Source organism: Camelus dromedarius, chromosome 1, assembly GCF_036321535.1.
Source record: "Camelus dromedarius isolate mCamDro1 chromosome 1, mCamDro1.pat, whole genome shotgun sequence".
In the NCBI taxonomy this organism is placed as follows: domain Eukaryota; kingdom Metazoa; phylum Chordata; class Mammalia; order Artiodactyla; family Camelidae; genus Camelus; species Camelus dromedarius.
The window spans coordinates 39,072,815-39,091,029 of record NC_087436.1 but is presented as its reverse complement, the minus strand read 5'-3'; the positions used below and the strand labels follow the sequence as shown (position 1 = coordinate 39,091,029).

Here is an 18,215-nt window from a genome sequence, read left to right as displayed (position 1 = left end):
AATTTTTTTTAATTGATAAGGAAACTGAAGCTCAGAGAGGTTAAGAAAATTGCCGAAAGTCACCCAGCCAGCAGGGCAGGAGACTCATCAGCTGAATCCAAGTTTTATCTGTTTTCATATCCTGTGCTTTTTTCATTGCAATCCCTATCAGGTGTGTTGTAAAAGGAACTCCTGTACCTCATTGAAGCGTGACTGCAGGATCTCTAAAATGCCTTCCATCTCCAAGATTTTATACTTCTATGTATAAAATCTCCTTAAACACATTTAGGTTTTTAAGTTTTGTGAGTATTTTGATGCAGTTTAATGCTTTTTGAAAACCATGATCAGTTTAAAACCCAACAAGACAAAATTTGTTTGTTCCTTACCACTTCAATTCCAGAATATTTGAAGGAAAAATAGCTTACAATCAAAGACATAACTTTTCTGAGAGAAAAAGCAGAGCTTAGGAAGTTAGAGAATAATTTTTCTTTCCTTGAAGCCCTGACTAGAAGATTTGCTTTGATTCCAGTGTCTGAAAAGTGTGGTCATAATTCTTCCCAACTATTCTTGAAACACATGCAGATACTTCTTGAGGATGGGGAACATTCTGAAACTCAGAGACATCTCTAGTCCTGGGACAGCCATTAGGCACCCTGGAGTAAAGTAAGAAAAGGGCTTGCAATGCTGTAAAGCAGAACTTCTAGTATCTTTTGCCTGTCGCTTCACCTGAATTATTAGATCTTCATCCTTTGCTGTTAAAATGCACGTGTTTCATTTTATAAAATTATGTCAAATGTATTGTGCATTTATACAGAAAGCAATCTTTTACAAAAAGACATTTAGTATTTATCTTCTTTGCTTTCACTATTCAACTTCTGTTGTGTTGTCATTCTGCACCCCCCCCCCCCAAACTTCTGTAATATACTACCTAGCACTATCAACCATGGTCAAAGGCAACATCCTGTTTTGTGAATGGTGCATAGATGTTTAATTATCAATGTACCATGGGGATGCATTACATTGTCAGAATTTATTCTGTCTCATCTAGACTTCATTTTTTGCAAAAAAATAATGTACTGGTCTAGACAACTAGTTGTAACATCAAAGTTGCATTTCATCTGGGACTATCTGACCCAGTGTTAAACTGTAGGGGATGTTCCCCCTCCCCTCCCCTCCTTCAGGCCCTTTAAATGAAAGAATTGGGAGATAAGTTTCCTCCTAGCTAAAACACACAAAAGCTCTAGCCTAGATCACTGGTGTGTGTGATTATGTGGTCAATGATCACTGATCTACTACTTACATTTTAAAAGGAATTTACCTTCATTAAATTTACCAATACTGAAAGAAGCAAGATTAAGAACAAGGATGGAATGAGGGGAACAACCATTAACTGAAAAATATGCACACCACTATCAGAAAGTATCTCAAAATATTTAAGAAACAGATACAGATCTGAGGGGAACTTTTTCACTGGTGTAAGTAAGGAATCTTTTTACAAATAGATAAGCTCTGGACGTTTTGTTTCCATCCCTTCCCTAGCATTTTTCTTTTTTTAATGGATAGTTGCTTAAGAACTTCAGACATGCATATTACTGAAGGATCTCTTCTCTCAATCTCAAATGTATATTTTTGAGGGCCTAGACATTTTAGTACCTCAAGAAGAATTTATCTTTTATATTAGGCCAAGCCTACATATTCAAAGTGGCTTAGAGGGTTGATGAAGTGTTTGTAGCTGATTCATAAAGATTTTTTGCTAATTCATCTATGCATTTGAATGAATCAATACTGAAAGTGAAACAATTGTTTAGTGACTGGATAGTCAATAACTACCTAACATCATATCAAAATGAAGGTGAATTTGGGAATGAGGAGTGGTCAGGGAAATAATAAGGAATGAGATCTTTTTGAATAAATGTGTGGCCCACGTAGCAAAATTTGCTATAGTATTAATATGCAATGTTATGTCTAGATGATTATATATTGCTGTTTTGTAAGTGCAATAAGAAATCTATACCAATAGGAAAAGCTGTAATAACAGCTAATGCCATGGGCAAAGTTAAATATTTGCTCTCTAATTTTAAAAGTTTGATTAAGTAGACACACTATCCTAATACCTCATGAGACGTCCCCTTGAACCATTAATGGGATTACACATTTACCTGGGATTAGTATTTTCAAGTGCAGTAAGTGCTTCTTATTTTGAAGAAATGTGTCTTGGGACACTTCTGATAAAAGATGTTTCTGTTTTTCCCATTTGCATTTGAGAAGCACACCAGCAGGACTATCACTGTATACTCCTCTTTAATCTGTTTTCCCCCTTAGTTGTTCATTATCTGTTCATTTGAAAAACAATTAGTCATTTGAGAATCCCTTATACTTTATGGAATTCTTGTATCTCTAAAATGAAATGACATGTACGAAATTATTGTGTAAATTCCCTCAGACAAGAAAGATATCGTTAAATAAAATGTGCTAGTTGTACCAGAGAGAGATGGCAAGGCAATTAAGCAAAATTTTTATCTACTCTGCACTTAAGAAAGCAAGTTGGTGATTCCCCAGATGAAGAGTTATATATTTTTTAGTCCTAATTTTAAACACCACTCTGGGGCCATGTTTTTAATGAAGGAAACATAAATATGATTTGGCAGGAAATCTTAAATTTCCCAAGAACAGTAGGTTTAAACATTTTCCCTAGGGCCCAGGTTATGAGTCAAAGGATCTATTTAATAAGCTTAGAAACATAATGGATGGAAAACAGTTACAAAGAGTAAAAAAGTAAGTCATTTTCCTCATACTGTATTCTCTGCATCTTTATGAAATAATGTTGTCACATGTTGTATAGTTGTTGATTTGTCTCCATCATTACCATTAACCAGCTTGGATTTTCCAGTTTAAAAAAAAAAAAATTAGTTAGGAGTTGTGACAGAAGGATTGCTTAAAAACCTGCCAGTAGGAGATCTGGAGAATGCAAAGGACCTAAGCAAGGTAGTTCCACAGCACCCACACATATCTTAAGAATTGTTCTTAATATCTTCACTGATCAAATTTTCCTCTAAGACAGCAAAAGCCATTCTAGTTGGGAAACGAGTTGGTTTAAAGGGTATTAGCTCTTCTTCAAATAGCAGGCACGTAAGCTATAAAAAATCTCTCTTATCTCCACTTTCCTTCTAGGGATAAATGCACATTCATGGTAACTTTTCTTTCTGTGAATGAGGAACAGAGAAGATGGTTGCCTGGATTTGTTTCAGGAAAGAAAGGTGTTATTTCTATGTTCAAACCAGTTAAAGTAGACTTTCATAAAAATATACTTAAGTAAGGCTTTTTCTCAAGAATTACAACAAATTAAAATGGCAATTCCTGCTATTTAAATAGAACACTGAATCTTAATAGGGGTGTTTTCACAGGTTATCATTTTTAGAATGACATAATTCTTTTTTGAGGATAAAGAAAGGTGAGAGGGTAGAAATTGCTGCTGTAGTAATTTCTTTACACTAACAGATATATGCCTTAAAATACATTATTTAGATAAAATTTTATTATCTATGGTCTTAATTCTTCAATTTCCCTACACAAACACGAGTTGTGTGACTAGGTAAATTACCTAATTTCTATGCCTCAGTTTCCTTATTTGCAGAAATTGGGGATTGTAGGATTGTTGGTGGGATTAAATGAGTTAATAGACAAAAAATAACTTAGAACTGTGACTAGTGCATAGTACAAGTTCTATACATTTCAGTTATTGTTATTATTGCTTCTAAGATGGAAGGGTCCACAGAAGTAGATGCACAGAATCCTCCCTGACATCAGCCTTCAGGGCCTTAAACTGAATATGGTTATTTTTATTCTTCTGTAACAGAAGGTTAAAAAAGATCAAGAAGCCTATACTTTGGCACACCCAGAGCTAGCAGAGAGATGAGGTCAGCGGCGATGTTTCTGGCCAGCCCTGCTGCCTGCGTTCTGCTGGGAGGGGGCAGTGGCTGGCACAGCAATATCTGAGGCGTGCGCTGCTAATGCCACTTCAAAGGCAATGCACCCTCCTATTTTTATCCTGGGTCAGCAGCCTGCCTGTGCAGTTGCCTCTTGAACAAAAGGTTCTGCCAGGTCTCTGACACCTTTTAAGGCGTCATGGACTCTTCTCACAATAACAAGAATAATCTGTTGTGCTACGTGGCATTTGATTTTATAAACATAATATCCATAATCTTGAAACAGTAGCTAGCATTTTTACCATTTTACAACCAAGGAAAGTAAGGCTAGGAGAGGATGAATCATATGAGTAACAACAGGCAAAGGCAGGACTCCCAGGTCAGTGTGAGGTCCAAACTCACATTCTTTCCAGTGTAACATGCTGGCTTCCATTGTCAGTCACAACTCTTAGGCTTTCTCACAAAGAGATTTCCTTCAAAGATAGAATAAAACTTTTTAAAAGAAGTTTATTGTTTTAGGAACAAAAGTTTAGTCTGATAGTTAATGTAAGACAAAATAAGATAAATGGTCAATGGCAAAGCCACGATGAGAAGTTCTAGCTACAAGATGTTATCTCTTATTTTGATGTCTATGTATGTTTATTGCATTGATGGAACTATTTAAGCAATGTATCGTTACTTGGCTACTTTTTCAGTAATGGACTTATTAGTCTTGGTTCTCTGCACTATTCTTGGTGAGCAGAATAATACAGCTTATTTCTGTCTAAAGAAATTGACACTCCTCCATTTTTTAGATAAGAAGGCATTGTAACAGAATTCTAAAAACTCCACTTGGTGGAAGAAGACTTAAGACTCACTTTAAAAAGGCAGGTTCCAGGGAATATGAGAGAGGGACTGTTTTATTAAGAGACTAAAACAAAAATGACCTTAAAATTCTCCTTAAGCCCCAGACTACTTAATTGTATCTAAATCATCTCAAGGGAGGCATTTGTTCTATATGTAAAGATCTCTAGATAAAGTGATTCTACATCCCTATGAAGAAACTTCTTCCAATATTGACCAGCTTCTACTGTCAGAAAATTTGTAAACTGAAGACTTTTTAGAGCTAGAAGTGTCCCTAGAGATTAGTTAGTAGAAACTGCTATTTCCTAAACCTGCTTGCCGTCTCATAATAAATGGTAAATTAACTTTCAACTTTCTCTTCTCCAACTCTAACTCATCCCAATTTCCATTATCTTTTTCTTCTTGGGTCTTAATTTTTAAATCTTGCAAATACATTTTGGGCCCTCTTTAGGACTCATGCATAATTTTCTACGACTTTTCTCATTTGGGGAATCAAAGTAGTTTAAAATCCTCACACTTCCACTGACTTAAGTGTAAATCATTTACTTACATGTTACAAATCTTCTCTCTGTTTAGAAAAATTGATTTGTTTGTAAATGTTGATTAACCCTATCTGTTTTGCCAAATGTGTCTTGGCCTGCATGTTGGTGTGTACGTACTGGGGGTGACAGGGATGGGTCTACCTATGTGGGTCTCTCACCACATGTAACTGACACGTGAGAAGGGCTACATCTTAGGACATGACCAAAAAGTTTGGTGAAGATAACCAAATTTCCTAATTAAAGGGATGTCTTAGTGAAAAAAACAATAACCTTTTCTTTAGATGGAGGTAAATTCTAGTGGGGAGAATCAGACAAACAAAATAATTAAATAAAATACTTATTATGTTACATAGGTATAAACCTAAGGGGAGGATAGGGGGATAAAAAATTTTAGAGAGAGAGAGAGAGATTGAGCATAACCAAACAGTGATCCTATGATATTTGAGTAAGGCCTGAAGGAAATGAAGTAGGCTCATGCTGTTATCTGGAGTACTGTGTTTCAGGCAGAGGATCAGCAAGCATAAAAGTCCTGAGGTGAGGGTATAACTGATCTGTTCAAAGAACAGCAAAGAGGCCAGTGTGGTTGGAGCAAAGTGAGAGGGAGAGACCAGCAGAGGTGAAATCAGAGACATACGGAGTGGTGAAAACAGCAGATTTTGTAGGGCCTTGTGTGTCATTTCCTGTTTTGAAATGAGAAGTCATGACAAGAGTTTTAAACAGAGGACTACATGACATAATCTGACTTAGGTTTTAATAGGATAATCTTGGCTGCCATATTGAGAATAGAGTAAAGGAGGAAGGATGAACTAGGGAAACTATGAGACTATAGCAATAATCCAGGAAAGAGAGTATTATGGGTTAGCCCTGGATGGTACCAGTGGAGGTTGTAAGGAGTGGTCAGACGCTGGATGTATTTTAAAGTTAGTGCTGACATTTCAGGTGTGGGGTGTAAGAGATGGGGGAGAGTCAACAATCACTCCAAAGATTCTGACCTGAGCAAATGGAAAAGTGGAGAATGTCTGGTGCTTTCTTCTATCCATGTGCCCCTTCATGGGCCTCTGCTTTGTAGAAATTCTAATCAGTGATTTAAAGGGCAAAAGAAATGCTATTTATTCCTGTTGGCTTTTATTAGAATCCACTTATGGTAGAGTGTATGTCTGTGATGAATATTTACTGATCACGTGTGGTTAGAGAAGATGCGAGTCGAAGGAGTTGAAATAACGTGTCAGCTGGAGACTCTACTGTGCATGTGTAAGCAGGATTTCAACCAAGAGAATTTTTTAGCTTTTAAGGTTTATGGTATTAAACAGTTTAAACTTCAAAATATAAATCACTTTAAACTTCCTTGGCTTCTAGGGCTATTTGCATTGCTTTAGAATTCACTTCTTTGTTCTAGGTAAGCCTCAGATGACCCTTCCTTTTTTAAAATGTCAAGTGTTTCCTGCCAGTTAAATTGGTTACCAGTTTAACAAGGAAGCTAACTAAGCAGCTTCATTAACAAGCTATGTGGCTAAGTCAACATCTAATTGACATGAAAGATGTTTTATGGTAAGTGGAGAAAGCCCCCAGCTCCTCTGGGCTTTTCAGCTGACTTGAATACAGAGTGCCCTGTGTCTCATCTTCATAGAGAGGAGTGCATCTATGTGGGATGTATTCCCTATGCACTGGCGCCTACTTGTTCCTGTGACAAATGGCAAAGTGCCAGTATTAATTAATCCAAATGTTATCAAAATTTCAGTGACCTTTTCCAAAATTTCTAACATCTCCTATTTAGTTTGCTTGGATTCAAATCTTTTTTGAACAGATGTTCTTCCAAAATAATTTCAATGCAAGTGTAGTGCAATATGTATTCAATTAAGATCCTTGATACAAGACTCCCTGGGTTCAACTCCCCCTGCTCCAGAACTTACTAGCTTTCTACCCTTGAGGAAATTACTTACCCTGTTTAAGTCTCACTGTTCTCATCTGGAAAATAGAGACCCATAAAGGTGCCTACTTCATGGGGTTGTCATGAGGACTGTATGAAATACTCCATGTAAAGCAATCAGCACCCACCACGTGGCACTTAGTATGTGATATACTAGTGTTAGCTATTTTTGAAGGCAGAGGTAGGAAAATGCCTCCTTTGTATTTATCCTTTCAGCGGGAATATGTAACATCAGGTGATTCATGAGTTCTGTGAGAATATTTGCCGCCTAATATTGCATGCATTATATTGGACCAGCTAAAGACTGACATGTATTCTCATGGGTGCAACATTTAAATGATACACTGCTCTAAATACACACAGACTGTTGGCACATGCAATATTAACTGTGCCACCTGCCAGAAGACATAACCCCTCAGTCAGTTTGAATGACATCTTTTTGAGTTTGCTTTTGGTGTTTGTGTTTACATACGTACCATCTACTTAAGGAGATCAAAATATTATATCTATATTAGCTTTACCTAACAAACTAGGGGAAGAAGGATACAGAAAACTTGAGAGAATGAACATCACAGATGTTCTTTCTCTTTAGTTTGAAAAGTGAAGGATAGCAACAGGAAGGTGAAGGTGTTCCAGGAGGGTGGAAGCAACTGGGAATGTGGGAAGAAAAGGCTGAATATGAATGTAAGGAGATGTATTCTGTGTTATCAGGATCAGTGGGGTAAAGTTATGGGAGGCAAAGTTTGGTTCACTGGAAAGAAGGAGTTCTCAACAATTAGAGCTTAAGGACTGAGATGCCCTGTCAATGAGTGAACCCCCTTCTCTAGAGCAAAGAAGGCCTGGGTGAGGTAGAAGGTTCAACTCTTAAGACTATTTGAAGTTATTAGAGAAATTTCTCAAAATTAATTAGTAGAAAAAAAGGTTCATTCTATTTTTAGCCTACAAAAATGTTCATTCTATTTTTAGTCTATGTTTTTTTTTTAAAAGAAAAATAAGAGAACTCTATGCTCTAATAAAGCTGATAATGTTCTATAACAGGATAGTATAGTCAAAGTTCCCCCCTAAGGCCATCAAATATGAGATGCTGCACGCTGAAGTGAAGTTCCAAATTAAAATACTGACTTTACAAAGAAAATAGTAGACATAAGTGTCCTTGGCATGTTCAAAGAATAGCAAACCACTTCCACAATTCTTAAACCCCTTAGTTAGGTCCATGTTATTAAAGGGGGTCAGAGTCTGGCAAGGGAAGAGGATTTTGTGAGGAGGAATTCTGCAGTGCTGAAGCTCAGAGTGTGCGTTTGGAGTAGGTGGAACAGAGGAGCCCTACCCACTCACCTCCAGCTTTGTGAGAAAAGTGGCTTCTTAGAGAACTTGATACCAGATGTCAGCAGGATGGATGGGAGGTCAGAGTGGACTGAAGTCTGACTCCCTCTTAGGATATCTGTCTGTAGAATGAGAGTTGGGCTGACAAACAGTTTTGGCACTGAATCAGGAAATTCACAGCTCCGCTCCTAACATTCAAATGATGTGAATGTTCCCTGTAGACCAGAGCTGTAAACCAGGCCAGGAGCAAGGGAGAGCAAGGGGTCGTCTTAGGGCCTTTCCACGGGTGCAAACAGACTCTAGTTGCTAAAGGTGTATGAAGACAGCTTTCTAGGTGGTGCAGATTGACTTCCAAGTTAACCCCTGGAACAGAGATGAATCGGCATGAATCAAGGACTACAGACAAGATGTCCCCAGTGATAGGAATCCTCAAATATTCTTCAAAAGTTTCCTTCTCTGGGCCTACCTGACTCTGAGAGTGAAAAGCCAGAATATGATGTTACCAAACCAAGTAAAAATTTCCTTCTGCCCTTTTTTTTTTTTTTCAATCCTTGCACTCTAACTCCAGGGGGCCAGAAGTCAGGGTTAGCAAGCTAAGAGACAAAGAGGAAAGCATGAAGAAGCCAACCACAGTGCCTTCCCTGAAGGAAAGTGATCCTCCTGGAAAGGGCCCCGGTTGGGGAAGGAGAGATTTAACTCTAAGTGGAGACTGGAGTTTGTTATTCCAAAGGCTTGGATATTCTATGTTGAAATAAAGTGGTTTCGGTAACTTAAGGTGACATAGGACCATTTCTAAAAGGAAGCAGAATGTCACAGGACCTGTTAAGTTTTTGGCAGCAGTGAAAAACATTCTTTCATTAAAAACATTTAAAGGGTAATAGGAGACAAAAATAAAGAAGCATTCTGATGACACATCATACATAATACACAAAAAATAACCAATTCAACATGTTTAGCCAGCCGAACAGAGAACAGCATGAGCCTCGGGCCAGAAATGGACAGAAGGAAATGGCACCAAAGAACAAGATGTTGAGAATTGCTTTGAGGAAATACATTAGAATTAGGGGTTTTGGTGCAGGCAGAGAATAGGCGCCTGCAATATTTTTGGCACAAACAGAAAGAACAACGTACCTAAAGAACTATTTATTTATACCACATTTGCATCTCTAACCTAAGACAATTTGTAATTTTATTCTATTGTTAGCACTTAAAGGAGTCTGAAGGCACGTTTGGCAGTCTGAGCAGTACGTGAAAGAGTTAACAGTCGTTTCGTTCACTGAGGTCATTGCACATTCTTCCTTCATACTCTACACTACTACTATATATGGCATATGTGTATTCTACGGGAGTTTTTTTTTTTTAACTTCAGTGCTATTCTAAATTTCTCCTCAGAAAACTTTGACTTACTCTTTCAAGAGTATACTTCAAAGTTTTACTCTTCCCCGCAACATTCAACTGATTAATGTTTATACCTTAGCTGAAAAAACAATCCCTGATGTCTTTGTTATTACAATATCATTCAATAATGTTTTGAACTTTTTTTTTTAATGGAGGTACTGGGTATTGAACCCAGGACTTTGTGCTTGCTAAGCATGTGCTCTACCACTGAGCTATACCCATCCACCTCTTGATACTTTCAAAGTTGATTCATTTTCCTAAGTGTGCCTTTACTATTTTTTGCCAGGAGTTTGTCTAAGAGTCTTACGCAGTTGGGAGTGTGTAAGGAAATAATGTAGATAACCAGATTTCAAGATTCCTGGAGATACACAAGGGGTAAAAGAAGAGAATACAGGAGATTTCAATAAATTATATTTCTGCATATTAAACAAACTAAACATTTAGCATACACAAAGGAATGTTGCAGGGACACACACTCTCAATGAAATACACACAAAAGGAAGGAAAGGACAAATGAAACAAACAGCTGGAGTGTTTCCTTTAGAGACAAGGGGAGTATACCACACTCAGAAAAGATCCATATGATCTTCATCAGTACATACATAGAACTAAGACAGAAAAGGCCATCTATGTCATCAGACTGGCAACATTAAATACATCTAAGTAGCTTTTGTTTGTTTTTCTCTATATTCTGTGGATCAAAATAAGATAACAGATTAAAAGTCACCTGAGAAAAGTACAAAGCCCAGCAGCTTATGGTCTGTTTCTGGAGTTACCAATATGTTATATTTCTTTTGTACCAGGAGAATAGGACTAGAATGAGGGTGGGCTGTGAATGTAGCCATGAATACCTGGACGGCAGACAGAAGTAAGGGTGGCTCTCAGTGATGACAGGGCCCTTGCCATGGTGGTTATACCTAAGAAAGATGGTAGCAATTGGAGCTATGGGTTCAGAAAAGGAGAGCAAGGAGGAAGTTCCAAGTGAGGGCCAAGTCCCAGACCAGAGTTGATAATATACTAGGCAAAGGCAGCCTATCTTGGCTTTAGGACTAAGCATTGTGGAGATTTGATTTTTACAGTGCTTGGCAATGGTGTGGAAAATACTTTGGAATAACAGTCAATCAGAATAAACCAAAATGAATGAGATATTTTAACATTTTCATTATTTCCAGGAGATTGAACGCTCTCTTTCTCTTCCCGGAAGACCAGTACCGCCCATCATCTCTACAGCATCTCCTTGGGTATTTCAGCCTGCTTATAGCTACTCTAGCAAACCAACTGATGGGCTAGAGAAAGCAAACAAGAGACTAACTCCTTGGGAAGCAGCAGCCAAGTCTCCTCTTGGTCTAGTGGATGATGCCTTTACACCCAGAAACATCCAGGAATCCATTGTGGCAAATGTGGTCTCCGCAGCTCAGAGGAAGGTGCTTCCAGGGCCGCCAAAAGAGTGGAATGAAAGACTGGCCTATGTTCCCCAAACCCAGAAGGCCAATATGGGCTCATTTGGAAGGCAAGAGTATAATGTTGCATCCCTACCCAGTAACAATATGCCCACCAACTCCCAATATGGTTCACAGGTGCCATATGAGTATTACAGGCAGCCTTCCAGAAATGATTCTGAAATAATGTCCATGGAGACTAGGTCTGATTACTGTCTTTCAGTAGCCAATTGCAACTATAACCCACACCCAAGGGGATGGAGACGCCAAACATAAAAGTTAAAAGAACTGATTGTGCCACTTACAATAATTTAAAAAAAACGTTTCTTTCCAGTATTTTTGACTTTTCCAAAAGATTTAAATTCACTTTTGATCTTGGCTTGTTCTCATAGATCATTTATCCAAGTTTGTGTGTGTGTGAGTGTATGTGTGTGTATGTGTGTGTATGCACATGTGAGAGTGAATCACTTCCTTTTCTGCTGATGCATAGAGAATTTGAAGAAAAATTCATTTTATGCATTGATGGCACTTATATGTAATTCATAGTCTTAATTCCCTTTACTTCATTAATATGAGATAGTCTAGGCAACTAAACTCTCTCAATTGAAACTACGTATTTTCTTGTATGTGCCTCAGTCTAGGATAGAATTAATGAAATAGGATATGCTAATTTTCATCAGCAGTAACAGCAAGGAATATAAGATGGGAGAAGTTTCCAATGGGAGTATACCAGTAAATAATAATTCCTTTAAAAAGGATTTTCATGCTGTTATTTTAAGCATTTCTCTGAAATACTTTTAAAAATCTGTAAAATTCAGATTTGTTTTTAGACTTGATATATAGACTTCTCAGAAAGAAAGAAATATTTGAGAGTAAGACAGTTATACATTTCAGAAGGTAAATGGTGTAATGTGTAGGGAACAGAAAGGTTTAGGTATAGGATTTATTTTTAATCTATTCAAAGTCAGCAGCCTGAGACAGGAATAGACTCTGGGTTCAGGTGTCCTCATTTGTCAGATGAGAAGATCAGATTATTTAATCTCTTATATCATGAACAGCTCTGATATTCTGAGATTCTCTCATTAGTAGAATGACTTTTGATGCATTATTCATTTTTGTTGCTCATCACAGAAATATGAGATTAAGGTTAGGGGTGGATTAGGTCATTGGTGTCACTTCATGTATCATTAAAGGTCCAAGAAGAATTGTTGGGCAGTAGGTTTTGTGATATGTGTTACGTGGAGTGAGGGTTGATGTGAAGAAAAAAGCTATTAGTGGATTTAAGGAAGTGGTAGATGGATGTGTCTGTTATTATGCAACTGTAGGTCATGACCATTTACTTAGTTATAGAAAGCATGCTGCAGAAGCCTATGCAACAAGTGGTGCTTCTTTAGAAAGCCATCATTAGGATGTTCAAAAGAAGTTAAGCAGTTGCTTGGACAATTCCATGACCCATCCCTTGTTAGCAAGACCGTAAGACAATTAGTCAAACACCTGCTCCTCACTGCCATACCCCCAAAGTACTAAATACAAGGAAGTTCAAAGTATTTTACATTATAAGTGAGTATTGAGAATATTTTAAAATAAAAACACCTTGAGTATTCACAACTTTCTTAGGTTTTAAAATATTTTGCTTTGTTTTACTTTTTAACTCTTGAATTTATCACTATCATGGTCTCTTTCACAGATTAAAATTTTAAAAAATTGCCAAGATACAAGTAATCCCTTGGAAACAAGAAAATAAAAAGCTGAAGAAATCACAGTAAGTTGTATTAGTAATGGAATCACCCAGATACTAGCTTGTTTAGCTACTGAGAAAAGAAAAGATGAGTACTTTCTAAGGTTATATTGCTAAATTATCTTAAATTGATATAGCAATAATTCTCTCAAATTGTAAGATATAATAATTGATTCCTAAAGACTTTCTAAAAAAAATAATGCCTGGTATTTCATTATTCTCTTAGGAATTCTCAGAAATCCCCCACATAAAATACTTACTTGTTTCAAACTTTATTATAGTGGTCCAATCATTCTGGTGTCAATGTTTTAAGATATGGGGGGTTTAGCAGGAAGATTTGTGAGCCAGGATCATATCCTGTTATGTTGTTTTATTTTTATAAATGCTAGAAGTTACTTCCTTTTATCCTTACATTTTAGATACTGCAATTCTAGAAATTGATATGCATTATATTGTTCATTAAAACTTTCACTAGACCAAAAATAGAGAGAAACAGACATTTCAAACTTAAAGATTATTATTATTAAACAGCCATCCCCCTCTTTGCATGCACTAGATCAAAATAATCATTGTATTAAGCTATCTGAATTTATTCTAGGCACCAAGAAAAAGACAATACATGGCAGGAAAGTTGTACATTTTTCATTCACAAGGAAATGAATGTCATATTTTTATTAGAAATCAATGATTCAAGAAGTCATATTTTGCAGATATAATTCTGAAAAGCAAAAGTGTCATTGTCAAATCATCACAAAATGTATGGGTAATTATCTCCAGTTTACTTGAAAAGGAGTAAAGTTAGATTGCTAACATTCAAGCTAATGTTTGAGCTAATTCTGCCACGCTGATACCGGATTCCTATTGAGAATACTTAGAGAACTACTGTTCTCACAAAAATATGATGTTTGTCTTGTATTCCAAATAATAGCCTTTTGAGAGAAGAGCTGTTGCTTTGTAAATGTATACCACATGTGTTGTGAGGCATTTTTCTACTAGTAGCAATCACATAGGTAGAAAGAGTTCTGTTCTACCATGGATTAAAAACACTCTCTAAAAGTACACTAATTTGGTAACTTTTTTCCATCTTGAGTTTAAATACTGTATCATTGCATGTGTGTGAAGTGTCCATTTTTAAGATGATTTAAATACTGTCTTATATTTTGAGTTTGATTATTGCACAATTCTAGTCAATTTATCTTTGAATATGTCTCTTTTACATTTTGGCCCCATCACTCACATTAGAAAGGGCCACACTTTTAGGGGTCAAGCACATATATATACTAATGAGTTGAAACTTTAGATGAAAAATTACAGCAAATAGTCTCAGTTATTATAATTAGAGAGGAACCGAAGAAATGTTTGTTTTTAATAGAAAGTAGATTTTCACATTGATTTCTATTCAAAGTAGAAGTATCTATACTGTCCACATTTTTCTATTAAAATAGACTATGTTCTCCTGCTAACTAGTTTAACATTTCCACCTTTGTTTATCCCAAAAGACTGTATTTGAAAGATGCATACTGAAAATCAAAATTGTGTTAGTAATAAAAATTAACTTGCAAATCAACTTAAAGAGCCTTTTCATGTTTTCCTTGTAAAAAAATTGTTTTGAATTAGTCTTCATTCCAAAGAGTTAATCTTATCAACTACATATTTTAAAATTTTAGTTTCTATGGTATCAGCTTCCAGACACATCAAAACAATTTCATGCTGATTGATAGCATTTTAACTGTAACATTTAAAAACTGAAAAAACCACTTACCTCAAAATATGATCAATTTCACATGTAAGTTAAGAGGCTTTGGATCCATATCTTAATATCATAATAGTATTCCTTTCTAACTTAATATTATTTTAATGTTATTCTTTATTAATTTTTTCTTCCATAGTATATTGAAAATCAGTCCTAAGCACAAGCATAGCCAATGGTAATATAACTTGATAATGTGTTGGGTGAATTTCTAAAACCATTCTGGACTGAGAGAATCTACTATGTTTGTCATTCCAGTGCTTTCAGTTGCTTGTCCTCTTTAGACTGCCCCAACCTGGACCTCAATTAAAATGAAGACTTCATTATAATAAAACATGTTTAAGTAAAACTTTTAAAAAGCGCCTTTGGCTCTTCCTGCATACTATTAAAACCACCAGTTGGAATGTGAGCTCCCTGGTCAATGACATCATGCAGAACAGCTTTTTGACACTTCTTTTTTTTTTTTTTTTAATTATGAATAAAATGGCTGTTTTTGGCCTTCTGATAAAAAATATTTTTAAAGGGCCAGCACTTGAAACATTCTTCAAAAATGAGGACCGTTTTAAAGATTAAAATGACAAGAGATAGTAGCACTGTATTGTCTGTCAACTTAAAGAAAAACACACAACATAGAGTTGTGAGTTTCAGTTTTATTCGGGGTGTTATTAAGGACTAGAACCCGGGAGGCAGCCTCTCAGTAGCTCTGAGAAACTGCTTTGAAGAGGCAAGGGAGGAGCCAGTAAATATATGAAATTTTTGGCTAGAAAATATGGGTAGTCAAGCATGCATCTTGGTGAAATATTACTGCTAATCACATAGAACAGATAGCTCACATTAATGATTTCAGTGCTTTTCTGCAAGAAGCAGGGGTCACTGAAACTCTTCCTGAGATATGTATCTTAACTAACCTGGGGGTTTGTTTATCCAAAGCACAGAATGCCTCATCCCATTTTCTCCATCCTGTATTCCCCACTCTGAGTGCACTCTCCTGTCAGTGGGCTGACTGCAGTGGATTTTGACTTAACCCTTTGTATAACTGGATGATGAGGGACATTCTTTGCTCTTTTTTTGTTCACATGTCTGAAAATGCTAATGCCATAGAAAAAGCCCCTTTTCTCTTAGGAACTCCTAGCATTCAGTAAACATAAATTTCAAAACATGCCAAGAGGTTGGTAGTGTTATCTCCACGTGGAGCCAGCAGGTGGCCTGAGGCAAGGAGAATCCAATTTCCTGGCTAGTAACCAGGAAGACAGCAACAAAGATGCTTAGGGACTAGTCAATGATTCCCAAGTTTGCATAATACCAGAAGTATTTAGTGTAAAGTTCTTTTCCTCAGTGGTTTTGGAAAATAAGACCTGTGACTTCTCAAAGTTAATGGAGCAGTATTTTTCACAAAGGGACATTTCATTTACAGCCTTATAAACTGTGACAGTTTATATTTCTAGAAAGAGTTCGACAATTTCCCCTATAAAAATCAAGTAACTTTATGAAGGGCACTTAAAGAGGAAATGCCACCAATTTATCTTGTTCTGGTATTTTTTTCCTCTCTAACGTTGTAGCAAATATTTGCTATACTGTAGCTTCTTTCTCCTTGACTTTTCTGTTGCCCTTCTTCATAAACTGTCCTCTATTCCTACCTTGCTGAAAGAAGAAAAAGTTTTATCTCCTTGTCAGAATTTTGAGATTTATATTTCTTACTTGAGGCTCTGAAAAGGCTTTACAGAGCAGGACTGCCCCACCATTATGATTTGAATAAATGTGAGGTTTGCCCTAAATTACCAAGTAAATTATAACAGGGTATACAAAGGCACAATCTTACTTAAGCCCAAACTGACCTTGAAGAACCCTGTCTACATTACTACGAACATTCAGAGGGAGAGATAGGATCCTGCTAAGCCTTTTGTCAGCATCACTTTTTCTAGGGAAAAAATGATCCATTTAGACAACTGAGTTATAGATGTATTCTGCTAGGTATAGTGCATGTGCTAAGTAAAGTGGGTCCTTAAATTAGGGAAGACACACTGTACTGCCCGTACTAGCACTTGGATGAAGCAACCATTTTTTAAGCAGCATAGAAATCCATGACAGGAGTCCACAGCAGCTGTGCAGCACCCCAGGGCTGGTCCCTGACCTGTCAGGACTAGCCTCATTTCAAAAGGCAGTTTTTCCTGTTCTTCTGCATCTCATTCCTACCACAGCCTTCTGCCAGATCAGGACATAGGACAGAGAAGAATACTATGTTAGAGATACATACATACATACATACATACATACATACATACAGGAGAGGGAGTTTACCTATTTTCCCAAACTTGGTTTTATTTGGAACTTTATGCCAGTTATGTCAAATTTTGTCCTTAAATCCCAATGATATCTTCTCTGACTTCTATCTACAGTAACTACAGCTCTGATTATTACCAATACAAAATTCCTTTAATCTGTTGAAGTTGATACTTACTAGATGGCTGAGAAGAGGAAAAAGAACTCTGATTTTGTGACAAAACAGCCAGAGTTCAATGTTCAATTAAACCAAGACCCATGTCTAGCATGAATTTGATAAAGAAAACAACTAAAAAGAGGGCAGAGGTTTCATGTCCTGTAGTGTTCTCCAGTGGCGGTGTTCGAAAATCTTACAGTGTTTCTAATCAAGATTCAACTGGTTCTTCTACAATATGTCTGAATAAGGAAAGTAACTAGATTTCTCATTTGCATAAAAAAGAAGATATTGAGAAAGAAAGAAGAATTAACTATTCAAGGTCCATATGTTCAAAGTGCTATCACGTAGGAAAAAATCAGAGGTATGAAAAAATTCTATAGATATTTTACCCAAGGAAGTTAGTTGCAAAATAACACGTAACACGTTTTTATTTCACCAGTACCCTGCTATAAAGTTATTCTTAAAACAAAGCACATTAAAAGAGGGCCATACCAAGACAGAAAAGAAAGGGAGGGGGTGAATTTTAGCCATAAGTATAAAAATGATTTTACTACGATGAAGACATTGATATTTTTGGCATAAATATTTCCATAAAATGTGCATTGCATTCACTGTAAGAAATCTTCCTTCAGGCATTAAACTGCCCAACTTTGCATTTTCCCCAATTATCAATGGCAAGATTTGATTTTAACCTAAGAAAATTGTTATTTTAATGAAGATAGCAGAATTATCAGATCAGCAAGTAATGCTCATCCTGATTTTAAATTTCTTTGACAAAGGGAAACATGAAATTTTATTAGCCTGAGCAGGTTTAAAAACATTGAATGATATTTCTGTTATGCTTTTTTTCCTTGGTACAATAAGTGTACCTAGAATTGGATTTAAAGGGACAGCAAATTCGAATCCTTTCCCC

The 18,215-nt window shown here is 36.5% G+C and overlaps 1 protein-coding gene and 1 long non-coding RNA gene across 3 annotated transcripts in view; one reads left to right on the top strand and one right to left on the bottom strand.

Annotated features, from left to right (window-relative positions):
• The window catches only part of SYNPO2 (synaptopodin 2), a 156,613-nt gene extending 141,931 nt beyond the window's left edge, over positions 1-14,682 (top strand). Inside the window, exon 5 of one of the 2 annotated variants that reach the window (XM_010985523.3) lies at positions 11,111-14,682. In XM_010985523.3, the coding sequence (XP_010983825.3) occupies positions 11,111-11,653 (543 nt within the window). In that variant the 3' untranslated portion in view covers positions 11,654-14,682. The remainder of the gene's footprint in view (positions 1-11,110) is intronic. The other variant, XM_064477746.1, reaches the window with a different exon arrangement.
• Positions 1-18,215, bottom strand: part of LOC105093645 (uncharacterized) — a 259,967-nt gene that overhangs the window by 148,126 nt on the left and 93,626 nt on the right. The gene's annotated exons all lie outside the window — the stretch shown is intronic.